Consider the following 14645-nt stretch of genomic DNA (forward strand, 5'->3'; position numbering starts at 1 on the left):
ATTAGCTGCAGCGAGAAAACCTTCCAAAAATATATATTTTTTGCTCAAACAAAGGAAGTAAATAAGAAAAACAAAGTGCTTGTTTAACAGTCTTCATTTTAATGACAGCTTGGTTTTGGCATTTAGTTTTTTTACTATTTACACAAGAATGTTGTCAAATTAGACGTTTATGAAGCGATGCAAAATGAGAGTAAACAAATATTGACAAAAATGTGGATGGACCTTTTAGAAATTCATACAAAACTGATCATCCTTTCTTAATTTGACCTTCATTTCATTGAAATTTATTTCCACAAAGTAAAATGCAAACTCTGGATAATGCAAAAAGTCAAAACATTGAAATTTAGGCATATGCAGACAAAAAGTAAAATATATTAATATCATGGTGACTTTAAGTTACTGTAACATTTGGAATGAGACTGCATAGATAAGCGTCGTCTCTGCGCATCATTCTTACTCATGAGGAAAGAAAAGAAAAATCTCAAGTCGTCCACAGCAGCCGTACTTTAAAGACGTTTACTGCATAAATAAAATCAAGATCTCATTCAAGTTCAAGTTTTTGTGGAACAGTTAAAATGCAACATACGGAGGTTTCCCAAATGAAAAACGGTGCTTGTAACAATATAAAGAAAAAGAAAAAAAGAAGGTTCATGATAATTTAATAAACTGTTATAAACATTTTGGCAAATTTCTGTATCTTCTGGGAAAAATGTAATCGTCTGCTTGATAGAAAGTTTTTAAAAATGTGCAAAATGTATAATTTCTTGTCTTCAATACAAAAATACATTGTAAAAAAAAAAAAAAAAAAAAAAAAAACTGTAACACAACTACGCCCATAGAGGCACAAATAAACAAACAAATATAAACAAAACAAGAAACACGTGCATCCACCAGAGACGTTAACCTTCTATATAACTTTAACATGTTCACCATAAGCTCACAATGCTGAAATGATGTCATTGTTAATGATGTCATTGTTAATGAAAAACACAAACAAACAAAAAATGAATCATCATGAAATGTGCGTTTCTGAAATTAGACCAGCACGTCCCAGTGTGCGTTTCTTTATTCTGCATGCAGCGGGGTTTGCCTGGGACGTGCGCAAGTGTTTTTAAAATGTTTCAACCGAGCACAGAGCGTCGTGCCGCCCCTCCCTACATCCTCTATTAATAAAAACAATGCAGAAAATATTTACAAAAGGAATCGGAAAAAGTAAGAAATTTTAAAACTGGTTTCTTAATGTATAGAATAAAGTATTATTAAACAAACTGCTCGCTACAACAGGGCGTTCGAGTTAAACCGGGACTTTTGATGGTACAGAATAACAGCAGTGTATGAGAGTAAAATCTCCCTTTATTCCTCTATATAATCCCCGGATACACTAATGCACTTATCCCAGTCTAGATCTTAGACACCATCGAGGTAGAGACCTCGGCCGGGATCTCTCACAGACGTACAACGTTCTTTAAAACTTCTGCACCGTTTAAAGGTTTTCCTGCGGCTAAGAGTCTCATCACCGCACAAGTTTTTTATGAACGTCAATTGGATTTAGACTTCAGTGACATTTCCTGATTCAAACTGGAACTTGAATGAAATTTCATCAAGTTCCAGTTTGACTCGAACGCCCCTGGTACTAATGTTTCAGTTGCACAATAAAAACTAAATCAGATGCTCATAATAAGTGCAAACCAGAAAAAGATAGGAAAGTAAGATAATAAAATGTTCTCCCAGGGTACATCCTGAAGCACACACACACACACACACACACACACACACCGGAGACGAGATTTAACCCCCAAATCTGAACTGCTTACAGACTGTAATCTAACATTCTGGCAACTAGTAAGATAGCTTAATAACTGATTATTAGCCCTGCGGTTTTAATTACATAGTTGAACGTTAGCTAGCGCGATAGTATGCTAGTATTTAATACTGTAAAATTAAAAGCCCCACAGTGTTTTTATTGATACAGGAAACAACCAGAGGAGCTTCGTATACCATTCAGGCAGGTCCAAATAAATCCCGTAATATTTAGTCCTAACGATAAATCTCATTCTGTAATCTCTTGTAACGTGAAGAGACGTCTAATGAAGATGAGTCCTGTTGGAAATACTAAGGAAAAAACAAAACGGCTTATTCTCATTCATAGTCTATAAAAACGAGCTCATCATCAGTTCATGCGTTAATGTAGCGAAGTAATTAAACGTATCCCGACTTCATCTCATCCGTAATCATCATTATACATCAGCACAAAGGCACAGAGATCAGACACGACATTAACCTTTAGAACTTTGGAGAAAAGATAAAAAAAAAAAAAAGCAAAAAAGAAACACTGGGGGTTTGGTGGAGGAGTTCAAGCAGACTTTATGGACATAATAAGTTACTTAACACGACTCGTAATCGTGATTAGAGCGTCAAGTCGCGTTCCAGACGTCGGTGTGGTGTTGCGGGTCGGCGTTCAGTAGCTCATGCCGAGACGCTGCACTGAGGGTCCTGCAGCTCCGAGTACTCCTTCAGGAACCCGAGGTGGAACTCTCGCACCTTCTCCAGCAGAACCTTCAGCTTTTCTGGAGACGGCAGGATGGTCATTCTGAAAGGAAACGCACAGAGCGGAACTGAAGTCAACCAGAACCTGCGGTTCCCTCTCCTGCAGCCTGGACACCAACTGGGCACTCCTTGTCTTCGGAGAGTTTCAGCGCATGCAAATGTTATGGCACCCTTCCAGGTTGTAAGTTATTTTTTTTGCATAATATACAATCATGGCATTTAGTTCAGATAAACAAAGACATTTTGTCTCTTAATACACTTATAATTTGTGGGGCATTTTTATAATAAATATATGCGCAAAATTCACAAAGAACAATGTGCTTTTAGGAGAGTTCAGGTTGGTGCGGTCCTGGCTGTCGATTTAATGGACCATCAAAAAAAAAGTTAGCTAGTTTCAATTGCGTAATTGTATCCTGCTCTGTAGGCGGCCAAGACCTGTTATTAAGAAAAGGTGATCAGTGGGTTACAGAACGCTAAACAGGGAGGATCTCACACACTGATACACGCTCTATTTTGGAGATGTGTTGCCACAATACTTTAAAAAAAAGATATTTTTACATTTATAATCAAGATGAAGCGGTCGATCGGCCAGTGAGCAGAATTTTCAGTTTGATTGGGCGTGGCCGGAGATCAGCCTCAGATATAAACAATTCTGTACAGAGTGCAAAAGCTTCTGAGTGGCACAACAAAAACGCATTTTTATGTCGTTACATCATCAAAAATTACCCGCGTTAAAACCCTCTGATCTGCCTTCACGATAATTAATCTAAAGTCGCGTGTATTAGAATTCACACCCGCGCGCTCACTGTCAAGGTGAGTTTTGAAACTTTGGAAGCGTTTGAGGCGGTAAAACGCCAGCGTTTGTTTATAATCCTACAGGTGGCGCTCTTTAAACTATTCCCATGTGGTAGGAGTGAATTATTGTTTTGGAGTAAATTATTTTTTTTTTTAAATAAGCCGCGCTTGGGTTTTTACTGTTTATAAATCTTTTTTAAAGGTTTAAAATTGTAAAATTGTAAAATCAGGGAAAATATATAATATCGAATCAGAATATTTATAAAATAGTGATACTTATAAAATCACAATATTAACTGAATCGACACTGCGGTTTGGTGATCACATGGTATCAGGAAGCGACAGCTGATTCCCGTCACCTCCCATTCCGGATGCTTCTTAAAAAACTCTTCCTAGTGCGTTTCTTAAAACAGCTGCCTTTCCAATAATAAAACACATCGTAGACACGAGAGCGATCAGGAGCAGGTTTACCTGAAATGGTACGTGCCCTCTCTCTGTCCGAAGCCGCTCCCAGGCACCACGCAGATCCCCGTTTCCTCGAGGAGCCGCAGGCAGTACAGCATGTCCGGCTGCATCCCCAAAGCCTGCACACGTCCATCAGGGGAAAGTCAGTGACTCAGGGGAAGCGGTGATGACATTTCAGCCAATCTTAATGTTTCAACCTGAATGTCTACTGAACTCACTTGCATCGTGTTTAATAATGTACCGATATGAAGCACCGAGGACATACAGTACCTTCGCTTCGTCCACTGCTTTTGGAGGGATGAAGATCTGAGGGAAGGCGTACATGGACCCCTGCACCGGATTACACTTGATCCCAGGCACCGAGTTAAGGATCTGTTCGGTCAGTTTCGCTTTCTCTGCTAAAGCTCCCAGCACTGCTGACTTTTCCTTAAACACACACACACACACACACACACACATTTATGAATGAATTTCAGGAGAATTCTAAAGTGAGGAAGAACAGAAACGACTCAAGTTATCACAAACCTCATGGAACTGCATGAAGGACGGCTCGTCCGGTTGAGGAGGGTTCACGATCACGTCCATGGCAGCCTGTCCTGCCATGGGGGGACACAGTCTGACCGACAGCAGCTTCACCAGCTGGGCCTTGACCTCCGGGTCCAGGTTAAGGATTTCCATGAAACCTCCTCTGAATCCACACCTGGGGAGTTAGAGATCATCCAGGTCAGATGTTAAGCTCTTTATGAGCTCCTAAAAGTCCAGGAGTGTGAAATTCTCCAGTGAAATCGCTAACCAGCAATAATCACCGTATCAGTAGTGTGTGTGATAACATTAGCATTGGTTTAAACATTTTTCCTTGTTGATTTTATTTTAAAAGGTTATATTGAAATGTTTAGACATAATTCTAGGAATATACAGTCTTGTGAAAAAAAGTATTTGCACCCTTCCTGGTTATTTGCCGTACATTAAACTAATTTTAATATTACACAAAGATAAACAGAGTAAATACAAAATGCACTTTTTAGATGATGAAAATGAAAAGCTGTCCAAATCTACCTGGCCCTATGTGAAAAAAGGGACTATAATAAAATAAAATATTTTGGCCTCATCACCCACCCGTACAACGGCACAATCACGAGTCCAGAATCAAGCCGTTTATACCTGAACTGTACAACACAAGAATAGGATAATTTATATTTGAATAATTATAAGGCTATACGTTACTTTTACACATTTATGCATTTAATGGTTTGGAACGTCTGCAAAACTGAGTCATCACTTTGTGTTATGTCACAGCAGCTGTTGTTTCCCGACCTGCTCTCACTCAATATCTGGAAAAACTTTCAGCTTTACATCTGACTGTTGAACAAAGCACCGGGACTGGAGACTCCTTCCATAAATCTCAGTACAGAACACTTCACCGTATCTTAACCCATCTCAATGCTATTAGGATTTGATTTGCTGCTGCACTTGCAAGCTAGACATGTAAAAACAGGACGTGTGGAGGCCATGACGTTCCAGTTTGTCAGCGGTTTTTCACCGCGGTCACCTCACTCGACCTGTTTAGCGAAGACAACCCGAGTCAAATATCTCTGCTGACTTGTTTTTGGCTTTTAATTTATTACAGTGTATTTATATCCTGATGTAACTACCCTAACCCCGTCTACCCTGATAGAACTACACAAGTGACCGGTCATGCTTCCTGTTATCTGTGCCAAGGATCTATTCTGTCCACTTTATGTTAAGTACTGTATAAGGCACTGTACGATGATGTAACACCGGGTCAGCGTATTTCCTGTTTGGTGAGTTTTCAGTGAAGCTGCAGTAAGCATTAATCTGCCTGCAGGATGAACATTTAGCTGAGGTTGGGATTTTACAGTCGTGCTGACTCAGATGGCTCGACTTACTCTCCCGTGTATCCTTTGGAGGTGGAGTGGAAGGAGGCCAGCTCCACACTGTTAAAGTACTCCGGACCCATTTCATACAGCACCTTCTTAAACGAGTGGAACCGGCAGTCCGGGGCATACACGTTCTCCTGATACACCTGCAGGGTAAAAAAAAAAAAAAAAGAAAAAACATATTAAAGTCGACTATAAACACAAAACTTAGGCTACAATTAACAGATATTTCTAGTACTGCTTTCTTGCATGACCGTTCAACCTCCCGCAATTTACTAGTTTAATTATAATCTCCGTTTCAATTCTTAGCAAACAGTCTGGCTTTACATCTTTACCTCATCAGCCATAACAAAGAGGTTTTCCTCGTAGGCGAAGTGCAGGACTTCCTCGATACACTTCTTGCTCTGGACCTGACCTGTTTACACAGAGAGAGGGGAAGGATGGAGAGATAAACACAACAGTACACCAAGTACAGCAAGGAGACTATAACCAAACTGATTCGGTCAAATCTCATTCACACTGAAGGTAGTCCCCTACTTACGAACAGCACCTCTCTGGAAGCTCGTTCGTAAGTCGGATTTGTTCTTAAGTTCGACAAAGTGAGTCTTTATGTAAAGCATACCAATGCACTCGACTAAATCTCTGTCCCCTTTCCCCGCACTGCCATCATGTGGTCAAAAAGTGTAACCGCGCCTAAGGAAATTAATCTCACACAGACACGTCAAATGTAAGTGTGTCGTCTCTGCGCCTTTAAATCACGAGGGGAATCCCAGACGTCATTTTGTCTCAGAGCTGTTTTCCAGTGTTTTGGACTGTGAACTCTATTGTTGAGGATTTTCCAAAATTAGGATTATTTCTATTATCGTGCTCCCAGACTGATTCATTGAAACCGGTGAGGCCAACCCATTTCTCACTCACACACACAATATACTGGACTTTAAACATTTTATACATTTACTTACACACTGATGATATTGTTTACAATTGTAAATATTGGTATCTGGTGCACTGCATAATTTCTGACTCCCCCAGCAGTATATCAAATTAATTCTCATTAAACAGCTTCTAAAGCCGAAAACAATTTAAACAAGTAAGTTAAACAAGTGACTAAAAGAAGGCAGCGTCTCACCGGTGGGGTTCCCGGGGTTGATGATGCAGAGCACGCGGGGCTGGCAGTGCAGTTTAGCCGCCTGGTACGCTCTGTGCAGCTCGTTGACGTCCAGCGCCCAGCAGTTGTCCTCGTCAAGATAGTAGTTGATCTGTACGGCGCCCAGCTCGGTGATGGCGGCTGAGTAAAGCGGGTACTGAGGGATGGGGATCATCACCCCTGTACGGTTCCGACCTTCACCCCACACCAGTAGCTTTAACATGGTCTGAGGAACGAGCACAGAAACAAGCTTCAGTAAGACAACGACATATCGCTTTAAGACTGGAGCCATTGATTTAATTAACGGCAGTTAAATTGCACAACCAATTAAATCACAGATCCAATTAACATGGCACTAAAGATCTGCGACGTGATTGTGGAAGAAAACTAATAAGGTCATAAACTGTATGCACTTTTATCCATGTGTGTGCCATGTTCTCCTAAATGACATCAGCTGATCTGTTGCTCTGTACTTTATACATGATCTTTTAGTTCCCCTCCTTTACCATGTGCTTAAAGGCTGGTGAAACTTTGAGCTAAGCATGAATACAAGCATTTTAAATCCTCCAAGCTTGAGGCTGGATGCCAGAGCAAACTGCCTCATCCTCAAAGACAGCTTTTACCCGTTAGCCCGGGCTCATAAACCAGACTGGCACAGCTGGCACACTTATTGATGCCAAAACAGAAATGTCGCTGGTTGTGACGCTCGTGTGACTTTTGTTTACTCTTAAAATAAACAATCCCTGGTTTATAGTGTGTGCTCTACAAATATAGTGTGTGTGTGTGTGTTGGCTGGCTTTAGGACCGTACCATGATGCCATCGCTGGCCCCGGTGGTCAGGAAGATGTTTTCCCAGTGAGCTGGTACACCCTGATCTCTCTGCTCGATGTAGGCTGCGATGTCCTCCCGGATACACTGCACCCCCTCGCTGGAGCTGTAAGCGCCTGAGACACAAACATACATCCACACACACACACACACACAGAAGAAGAAATCACTTAATGCAGCACAACTACTGTCTCATTAGTCAAAGCTGGCGTTCACTTCTTGCTCTGTGATGTTTAAGACACTGTACCGTCGTCCCACCGTCTCTACCGAGTGAGACAAAGACCACACACGCCTTTTATAGAATAGATGCTGTGGGTAATTATAACCCTGAGTGTGTTATAATCTTTAACAAACAGAACAGAAAATATTATCTACATCTTCATCTAGTGTCCCTCTCTCAGTCTGTCCCTCCTGTATGCTATTTGTCTCACAATCCACGCGTCTTACTCACTCTCTCATAGTAACAATTTTATTTACATGGACTCGCTCTCTTTCTATCTTTCTCTCTCTCACACACACACACACATGCACGCACCAATGCTTTGTCCCCCGCAGCCCTGCAGGATGCGCTGTGCTCTCCACTTCGCGTCCTCGGGGAAACTCGGGCTGTCCATGAGCTCGGGGAACGTGCACAGAGCCACCACCTGAAGAGACGCAAACAATTTTTAAAAGGTTCATCAATCAACCGCTCTTCTGGTACACGTGTCCAGAAACAATGACTCATGTCTTGGATGATCATTATATTGATAAAATAAAATGAAACATGTATCGTTACATTAATCATCTAAAAAACTTTTGTTTATACTGTTACACTGTTATCACACTGTTACAGGTTCCACATTAACCTGATCAAAATGTTCTCATCCAGGAGACGTGTATCTAGAACCTCAGGCTGGTGTGAGTTCAAACACTGCGAGAACAACAGGTTATAGGAGACGGATTTGCGTAAGAGGCGGTTCGGGTCACGAATCTTATCTTTTGATCACATTTCAAGAGCCTTAGGAAAATAACCGGCGTCTAAAAGTCATTAATGATGTCACACTCAGTGTTTATGCAAGTTACAAAAAACAGCTCATCCTCGGCCCATTACACACACTGGATTCTGGGAATTAAGTCACGCTGTTCAGTCTCATATCACTAAGAGCCGCTGAGGAAACTGAGAGACACAAGGCTGAAGCACACGAGACACTCGCGAGCCGGGTTCCACCCGATCTCAGCCCCTGTAATTATTTACTCTGACGAATCTACTTCCATGGCACCTGCTAACTGTTTCAGTTTTTTCCAGATTGAGAAAAGGGGCGTTCAAGTCAAACTGGGACTAGTGATGAAATTTACTTTACTTCCTGGGAGGCCAGCATGAAATTGAATGCAGTCCAATCATGACGTACTGAGAAAACCTTCTACCCTGATGGTGTCCAAGCTCTAGTGAAACACTGTGATAAGTGCATGAGTGTATCAGGAGATTATATAGAGAAATAAAGGGAGATTTTACTCTCATTACTGTGTTTTGTTTTTCTGTACAATCAAAAGTCCCGATTTGACTCGAACGCTCTTTGTATTTTCAAAGACATTAATTTAATTTGTTGTTCTGGGGGAAATGACGCGTTCAGATCAGCCGTGTACAAAAACAAACACTTGACTTTATGAATTTTACGCTTGAGGTGATCTGCTCATCCTGAACATCTGCTGCACTGATCTATCCGACTCGTCTCTCAGCACCAAACAGATAAACTGTACACATCTCAGCTTTTAATGCAAACTTTATTAACCTAAAGAGCAGGAATTTCCCAAAGACTAGTCATTAAACTTTTTTTTCTCAGTGATAGACTTCATCTGGATTAATATTGATCTTTGTTCCTGCTGTATTTTCAATATTTTAAACACGAACATCTGCCCTGAATCTTTCCGTCTCCGAAGCTTCCCTTCTCACTTCCTAAAAAAAAAAAAAAGATCTCGGCTCGGACGCTTTCTACCGTCTGCCGCTCAGCTGTTCTGCAACGTTTCAGGAGAGCAGATGAATTTAACAGACAGCACTCTCAGGGATCACGTGTGGAGACTGAAAATCAGCCCAAGGACTGAGCTTCTCTTCTCGTCTCTTCTCCCAGTGCCACATCATCGACCCGTCCTCACAGCAGACCGAGACTGAGGTTACATGATTTACACGCCGTCACCTGACCTCACCTGTCTGAGGAATGAGATTGGCTGCTGTCCCATGGCGTGGGCATCTCCGATGTTGGCCTTGATGACTTCTGAGAAGGGCTTCTTCCCTCCCTGTTAGAGTCAAGAGACGAAAATGTTCCAGGGTAAATAAACATCGGTTACATCAGTTAGAGAACATTACCACTGAACAGGACCTGAGCCACACCCAAATATCACTTAAAGCAAATAATGGACTGACTGTCGCAGTAACTTTCTTAATCAAGCACAAATTATTCACTTTTTTATTATTCATTTATCCTGTTTCCTCAGGATAAATCTCTGGAACAGCTTTTGGAATATATTTACACTATAATACGGCTACGTTCAGGCAAGTTGGGAGATGATCAAACTGAAAAATGAAGACAGGAAACTGGTTAGATTAAAAAAAATAAAAAATTTTAATTACCGCAAAAGAATTGTATCTGTATGATCTGGGAGTGCAGAAATATATCGTTATATTGAACGATCTAAAATAAAATAAACAGCCCTGAGCTTTTCTGATACGATCACTTCTTTAGGAACGTTCTTTTAACACACGCCATGAAAGTCATTTTCTTCTTCATTGCTCGGGGTGTGTAAACTTTTGATCTCAGTTATACACAGTTTTTTTTACATGTGATACTTCAAAGATGCTGCGATTTTACTTTAAAATTTTATTTAAAAATGTCTTTAGGGACATAAATGACGTGTCTGGTGAACGAAGGACGGGAGTTTAAACCCAGCGAGAGACTTCTCCATGATCCTGATCCCATCACGGCCACAAATACCCACCCAGGCAGTACAGACAGAATGTCATACATGTTCCGGACTCCCTGTATAATCGCACCCAGAACATGACGAGGCTGTGCCGCTGCAGCCCTGCTGGATGATCCCTATACTAAACGCCGGAAACATGAGCGTCTGAAAGGGTTAAGAGTTCATGAAACTGGAACACCTGTTCCAGTCGAGGACTAAAATAAAATCTGGCTGTGTGTTCACACCCCGCGTCGACTCACGGGGTCGGAGGGATGAGCTGAAAGTAGAAGAACTCGTCTGGACAGTCGGGACGGGGGGATTCAGGGACATACTGTAATTCTTCTATGTGGAGACTCATGTAATGATTTTGGAGTCAATGCGCTGATACATAACAGTATTTAGCAGACGGCTTTATTTAGACGACTTGTGTTTTTAATACATTATACATCTTAGCAGTGGAGGGTTAAGCATGCACAATGACGTCATAACGTGGAAAGGGCCCTCTTGTTCTTCTAAGGATTTTTTGCAATGGTGCGGATCATCGTTGCTTCACAACTATTTAATTATTAATATTATTACTGTTATTATTATTATTATTATTATTATTATTATTAAAAGTGGATATTATTTTAACGTGATACCACATACCACCCTGTCAAACCACCAACTAGTGCATATATAAGACTTTCAAAAGTCCTTACCTATATACTACTTTACTGGGCTGTAGGGAACAGGGACAAGTCTGACAAGCACAAAGCTCGGGTTTCACGTCCTGTTCACGTGTAATCACTGATGATGTTAATGAAATTGAAGAATACTAAACAAGTTCTGCATAAAAGAACCCAAACAGATCTGAAATCTGTGCATGTGAAATGATTGACAGGACAAGATCTTCAAGTTCATCAGAGCGTGTGCTTTACTCTAAAACACACGTCTGATGGTCTACAGGACGACATTCCTGCCACAGCGTGTGTGCACAAACCGCAAGGATGACACTGACTTCTTCTTACAACCACCCTATTGTTAATTCTAACAATCATTTACTGCATGTTTAATGATATATATTATATACTGATTACATTTACTTATTGTAGAGCGGAACATATGAACATATTACAAGTGGATATTCAGACAATTTTGAACAGACATGAGTAGTTTAAGGAAGAAGATGTACTGTGCAAAAGTTTTTGCACCCCCACCCAGGGGAACACTTTCCTACTCTTAGTCACCAAGGCAGCCTCAGGAAGCTCGTGCGCACAGGTGTGATGATGATGATGATGATGATGGTCCAGGTGCAGAGGGTTGGACCGAGATTGTGCTGATGCAACCCACACACACCCGTCCTTACTGACACCGGGGTTATTATCAGGGTGTGTGTGTGTATTAGTAAGGTGTGTGGGGGTAAAAACCGACCCCAGGCAGACCGGAAGTGCCACTTACCTGCAGCATTCCTCTCTCTATCTCTGCGGCTTTGATGACGATGGGTCCTCGCACCGCGTACTCCACCGCCTTCACCTGCGGGTTCAGGTTCTCCATGTTCAGCGTCCTCTCTTTGGGTTTGGTCTTGCGCAGAGCTGTTGGTGCCGCGGCGGCCTCGGCAGTGCTGTACCGGCACCTCCCCGTCCCCGTCCCCGTCCCCGTCCCGCGCCCTGACACCCCGCACCACTGCCCCAGGGCTCCGGGGACCACCAGCACCCCACGGCTCGAGACACACCGCAACCTCTGCATCATCATTATTATTACTAACCGTTATAGAAACTGATTATTATTGTTATATACTAATACCTCCTGTTGAAATAAAATGAATAAACGAAGCGCGATCTTTCTCTTCAGAAAAGCAATAAACCGTCTGAGATCAAGAACAAGTGAGCTTGTGAGATCCTGAGCCGCTTTTAATTTCCGAACACTCTTTCATCAGCCGGCATCGCGTGTATCCGCGCTACTGGGAATTGTAGTCCATTTTCGGTAAGGTGTTACTTTAGAGTACGAAGACGACATTACTAAAAGACTACAAATCCCAGGAAGCATGTATTTTTCGCTGACGTCACCGCTCTCTGCTCTGTGATTGGCTGAAAACAGGCGGGCCTCCTGACACACCAGGAAGTGACCGTGTTATTTTATCGGATTATTTGGCGCCGGATTTATTTGTATTGTTAGATAAAATATGTAGAAACCATAAGCGCCTAGTTTTTACTAAACCACAAAGAACTACAGATTGAATACATTTACAGCAGTGTGTCTCTACAAACACGCGTTATATTTCTCTTAACTGCTGAAAAATAGCATTATTTTTGCAAGATTCATATTTATGTACATTCTAAAATCCAAAAAAAATTTAACAATAATTTTAAATTTACAAATGTATATAAATGTGTATCATAAAAAAACAAGTGTGTGCTTAATTATCAATGTTTTGTTATAAGTTATAAATGCAAGCTCCAAATTTTCATATTTTATAAAAAAAATTTCTCCTGCGCCATTTTTTTTTGTTGTTGTTTGTTTGTTTTTGGTCAACTTTTTGTTAAAATGGGCCACGCGACCGTTATCTCCACGGTTGCTATGGTGCTGACGCCTGCGTGTGTAACGATGACGTCAGCTCAACTGTGCAACCACAGGCCTGCCAGCACAACTCCATTACCAATCAATCAGCGCACAGTAGGCGGGACCATTTGACCTCTGTGCTGCCACCTGGTGCCCAGATTGTTGTCCTGCACTGACTGACATCTTTGATCTATTGAGTGTAACTGACACGTGGCGCAGAGCTTCACTGAAGAAGTGTGTTCATATGAAATTATTAATACTAGTAATATTTATTAACGTCTTTTGCTTTCTATATTGTCTGATTTCAGTTATTACTTTTTTTTACATTTGTCATATACATAATTTATTATGAACTGTTATTATTTCTTATATTTCTTATATTATTATAAAAAAAAAATAATATACTGTATATGATACCGAAGAAAATTATGTAAAATCACACAAATCCCCAATATAAAAAAATAAGGGGCATCAAGTCTAGAATAATTCTTTCTGTGATATTGAAGGGTAAAATAGTTTTAAGATGTTTTAATAATCATATTTGTTGATATTTTATATTAAACATCATGTTCAGATTGACATGTAAACATACATTAAGAAATACACTACGGCTGAAGCATGATTTTATTGAATTTAGCATTTTTCCAATTAAATAGAATTCTTATTTACAGCTAAATATTAAAATGTATAAAATGTTTGAAATAAAAAGTGACATCATTTACATTAATATTAACAGGAATTAACATAAAGTACATTAATAAATAAAAATATAAAAGCATAAAATCAATATAATATTAACAAGATGAGTGTTAATGACTGTACACATGTAAATATTAATGGGATTTCAACCCAATAATTTAATAATTTATTTTATTTTTAATTATTTAGCAAATCAGCTAATTTAAAAATTAAATCGATTACAAGATTAATCACTTACATTGTGATTGTAATAATATAAAACAGGTTTTCAAATGTAATTTACAGTAATTTGTGTAATAATGATAAATATATATAAAAAAATTTTTTTTAAATAAATAATCAATTCAAATCAATTGAAACACTGCTATCTGGTGGACGGATCAAATCATGATCTGAGTGATCTTATTCTTCTATTCTAAATGTTGTAGAGTATATTAAAACAAATTTAAAACATTTTTTTAATTGTAAGGAATCTGTTTCCTTGGGCTGGGCGATTGATATCAAACCAAAACAGAGAATCTTGTTAAAATAAAAAGGTGTAAAGCTTGCGAGCAGAAGGAACAAAGACATTCAGCAAAACTGTTATTAAATGAAGCTCTACGTATACAACAGACCAGACAACATATAGAGCAATTATAGAGTACGTTATGGGAGCAGTGATGGGATCTGCTATTGAGGAAAAAAACATTATACAGGCAGAGAAGTCATGACTGTGTGCTGAATATAGACGGACATCTAAGCTTTACGTTTTTAAGCTCAGACTTTATTCATCACACACACACACACACACA

General features: G+C 40.1%; 1 protein-coding gene across 1 annotated transcript; it reads right to left on the minus strand.

Annotated features, from left to right (window-relative positions):
* Nucleotides 1-91: 91 nt before the first annotated feature.
* Nucleotides 92-12510, minus strand: gpt2 (glutamic pyruvate transaminase (alanine aminotransferase) 2). Its single transcript, XM_053493253.1, has 11 exons — nt 12055-12510; nt 9862-9951; nt 8216-8324; nt 7663-7796; nt 6835-7078; nt 6041-6120; nt 5715-5851; nt 4333-4507; nt 4078-4233; nt 3814-3926; nt 92-2590 (listed from the first exon to the last, which is right to left on the minus strand). The coding sequence occupies exons 1-11, from the start codon at nt 12346-12348 to the stop codon at nt 2467-2469; spliced, it is 1656 nt and encodes a 551-aa protein (XP_053349228.1). The 5' UTR covers nt 12349-12510; the 3' UTR covers nt 92-2466.
* Between the last annotated feature and the right edge of the window lie 2135 nt (nt 12511-14645).

Source organism: Clarias gariepinus, chromosome 3 (assembly GCF_024256425.1).
Source record: "Clarias gariepinus isolate MV-2021 ecotype Netherlands chromosome 3, CGAR_prim_01v2, whole genome shotgun sequence".
NCBI classification, from domain to species: Eukaryota; Metazoa; Chordata; class Actinopteri; order Siluriformes; family Clariidae; genus Clarias; species Clarias gariepinus.

Coding starts and splice junctions, on each gene's coding strand:
- gpt2 (XM_053493253.1), bottom strand. CDS start 12,348: ATGATGATGCAGAGGTTGCGGTGTGTCTCGAGCCGTGGGGTGCTGGTG. Junction 9,952..12,054: donor TAGAGAGAGGAATGCTGCAG/GTAAGTGGCACT, acceptor TGACTCTAACAG/GGAGGGAAGAAGCCCTTCTC. Junction 7,797..8,215: donor CTGCGGGGGACAAAGCATTG/GTGCGTGCATGT, acceptor TTTGTGTCTCAG/GCGCTTACAGCTCCAGCGAG.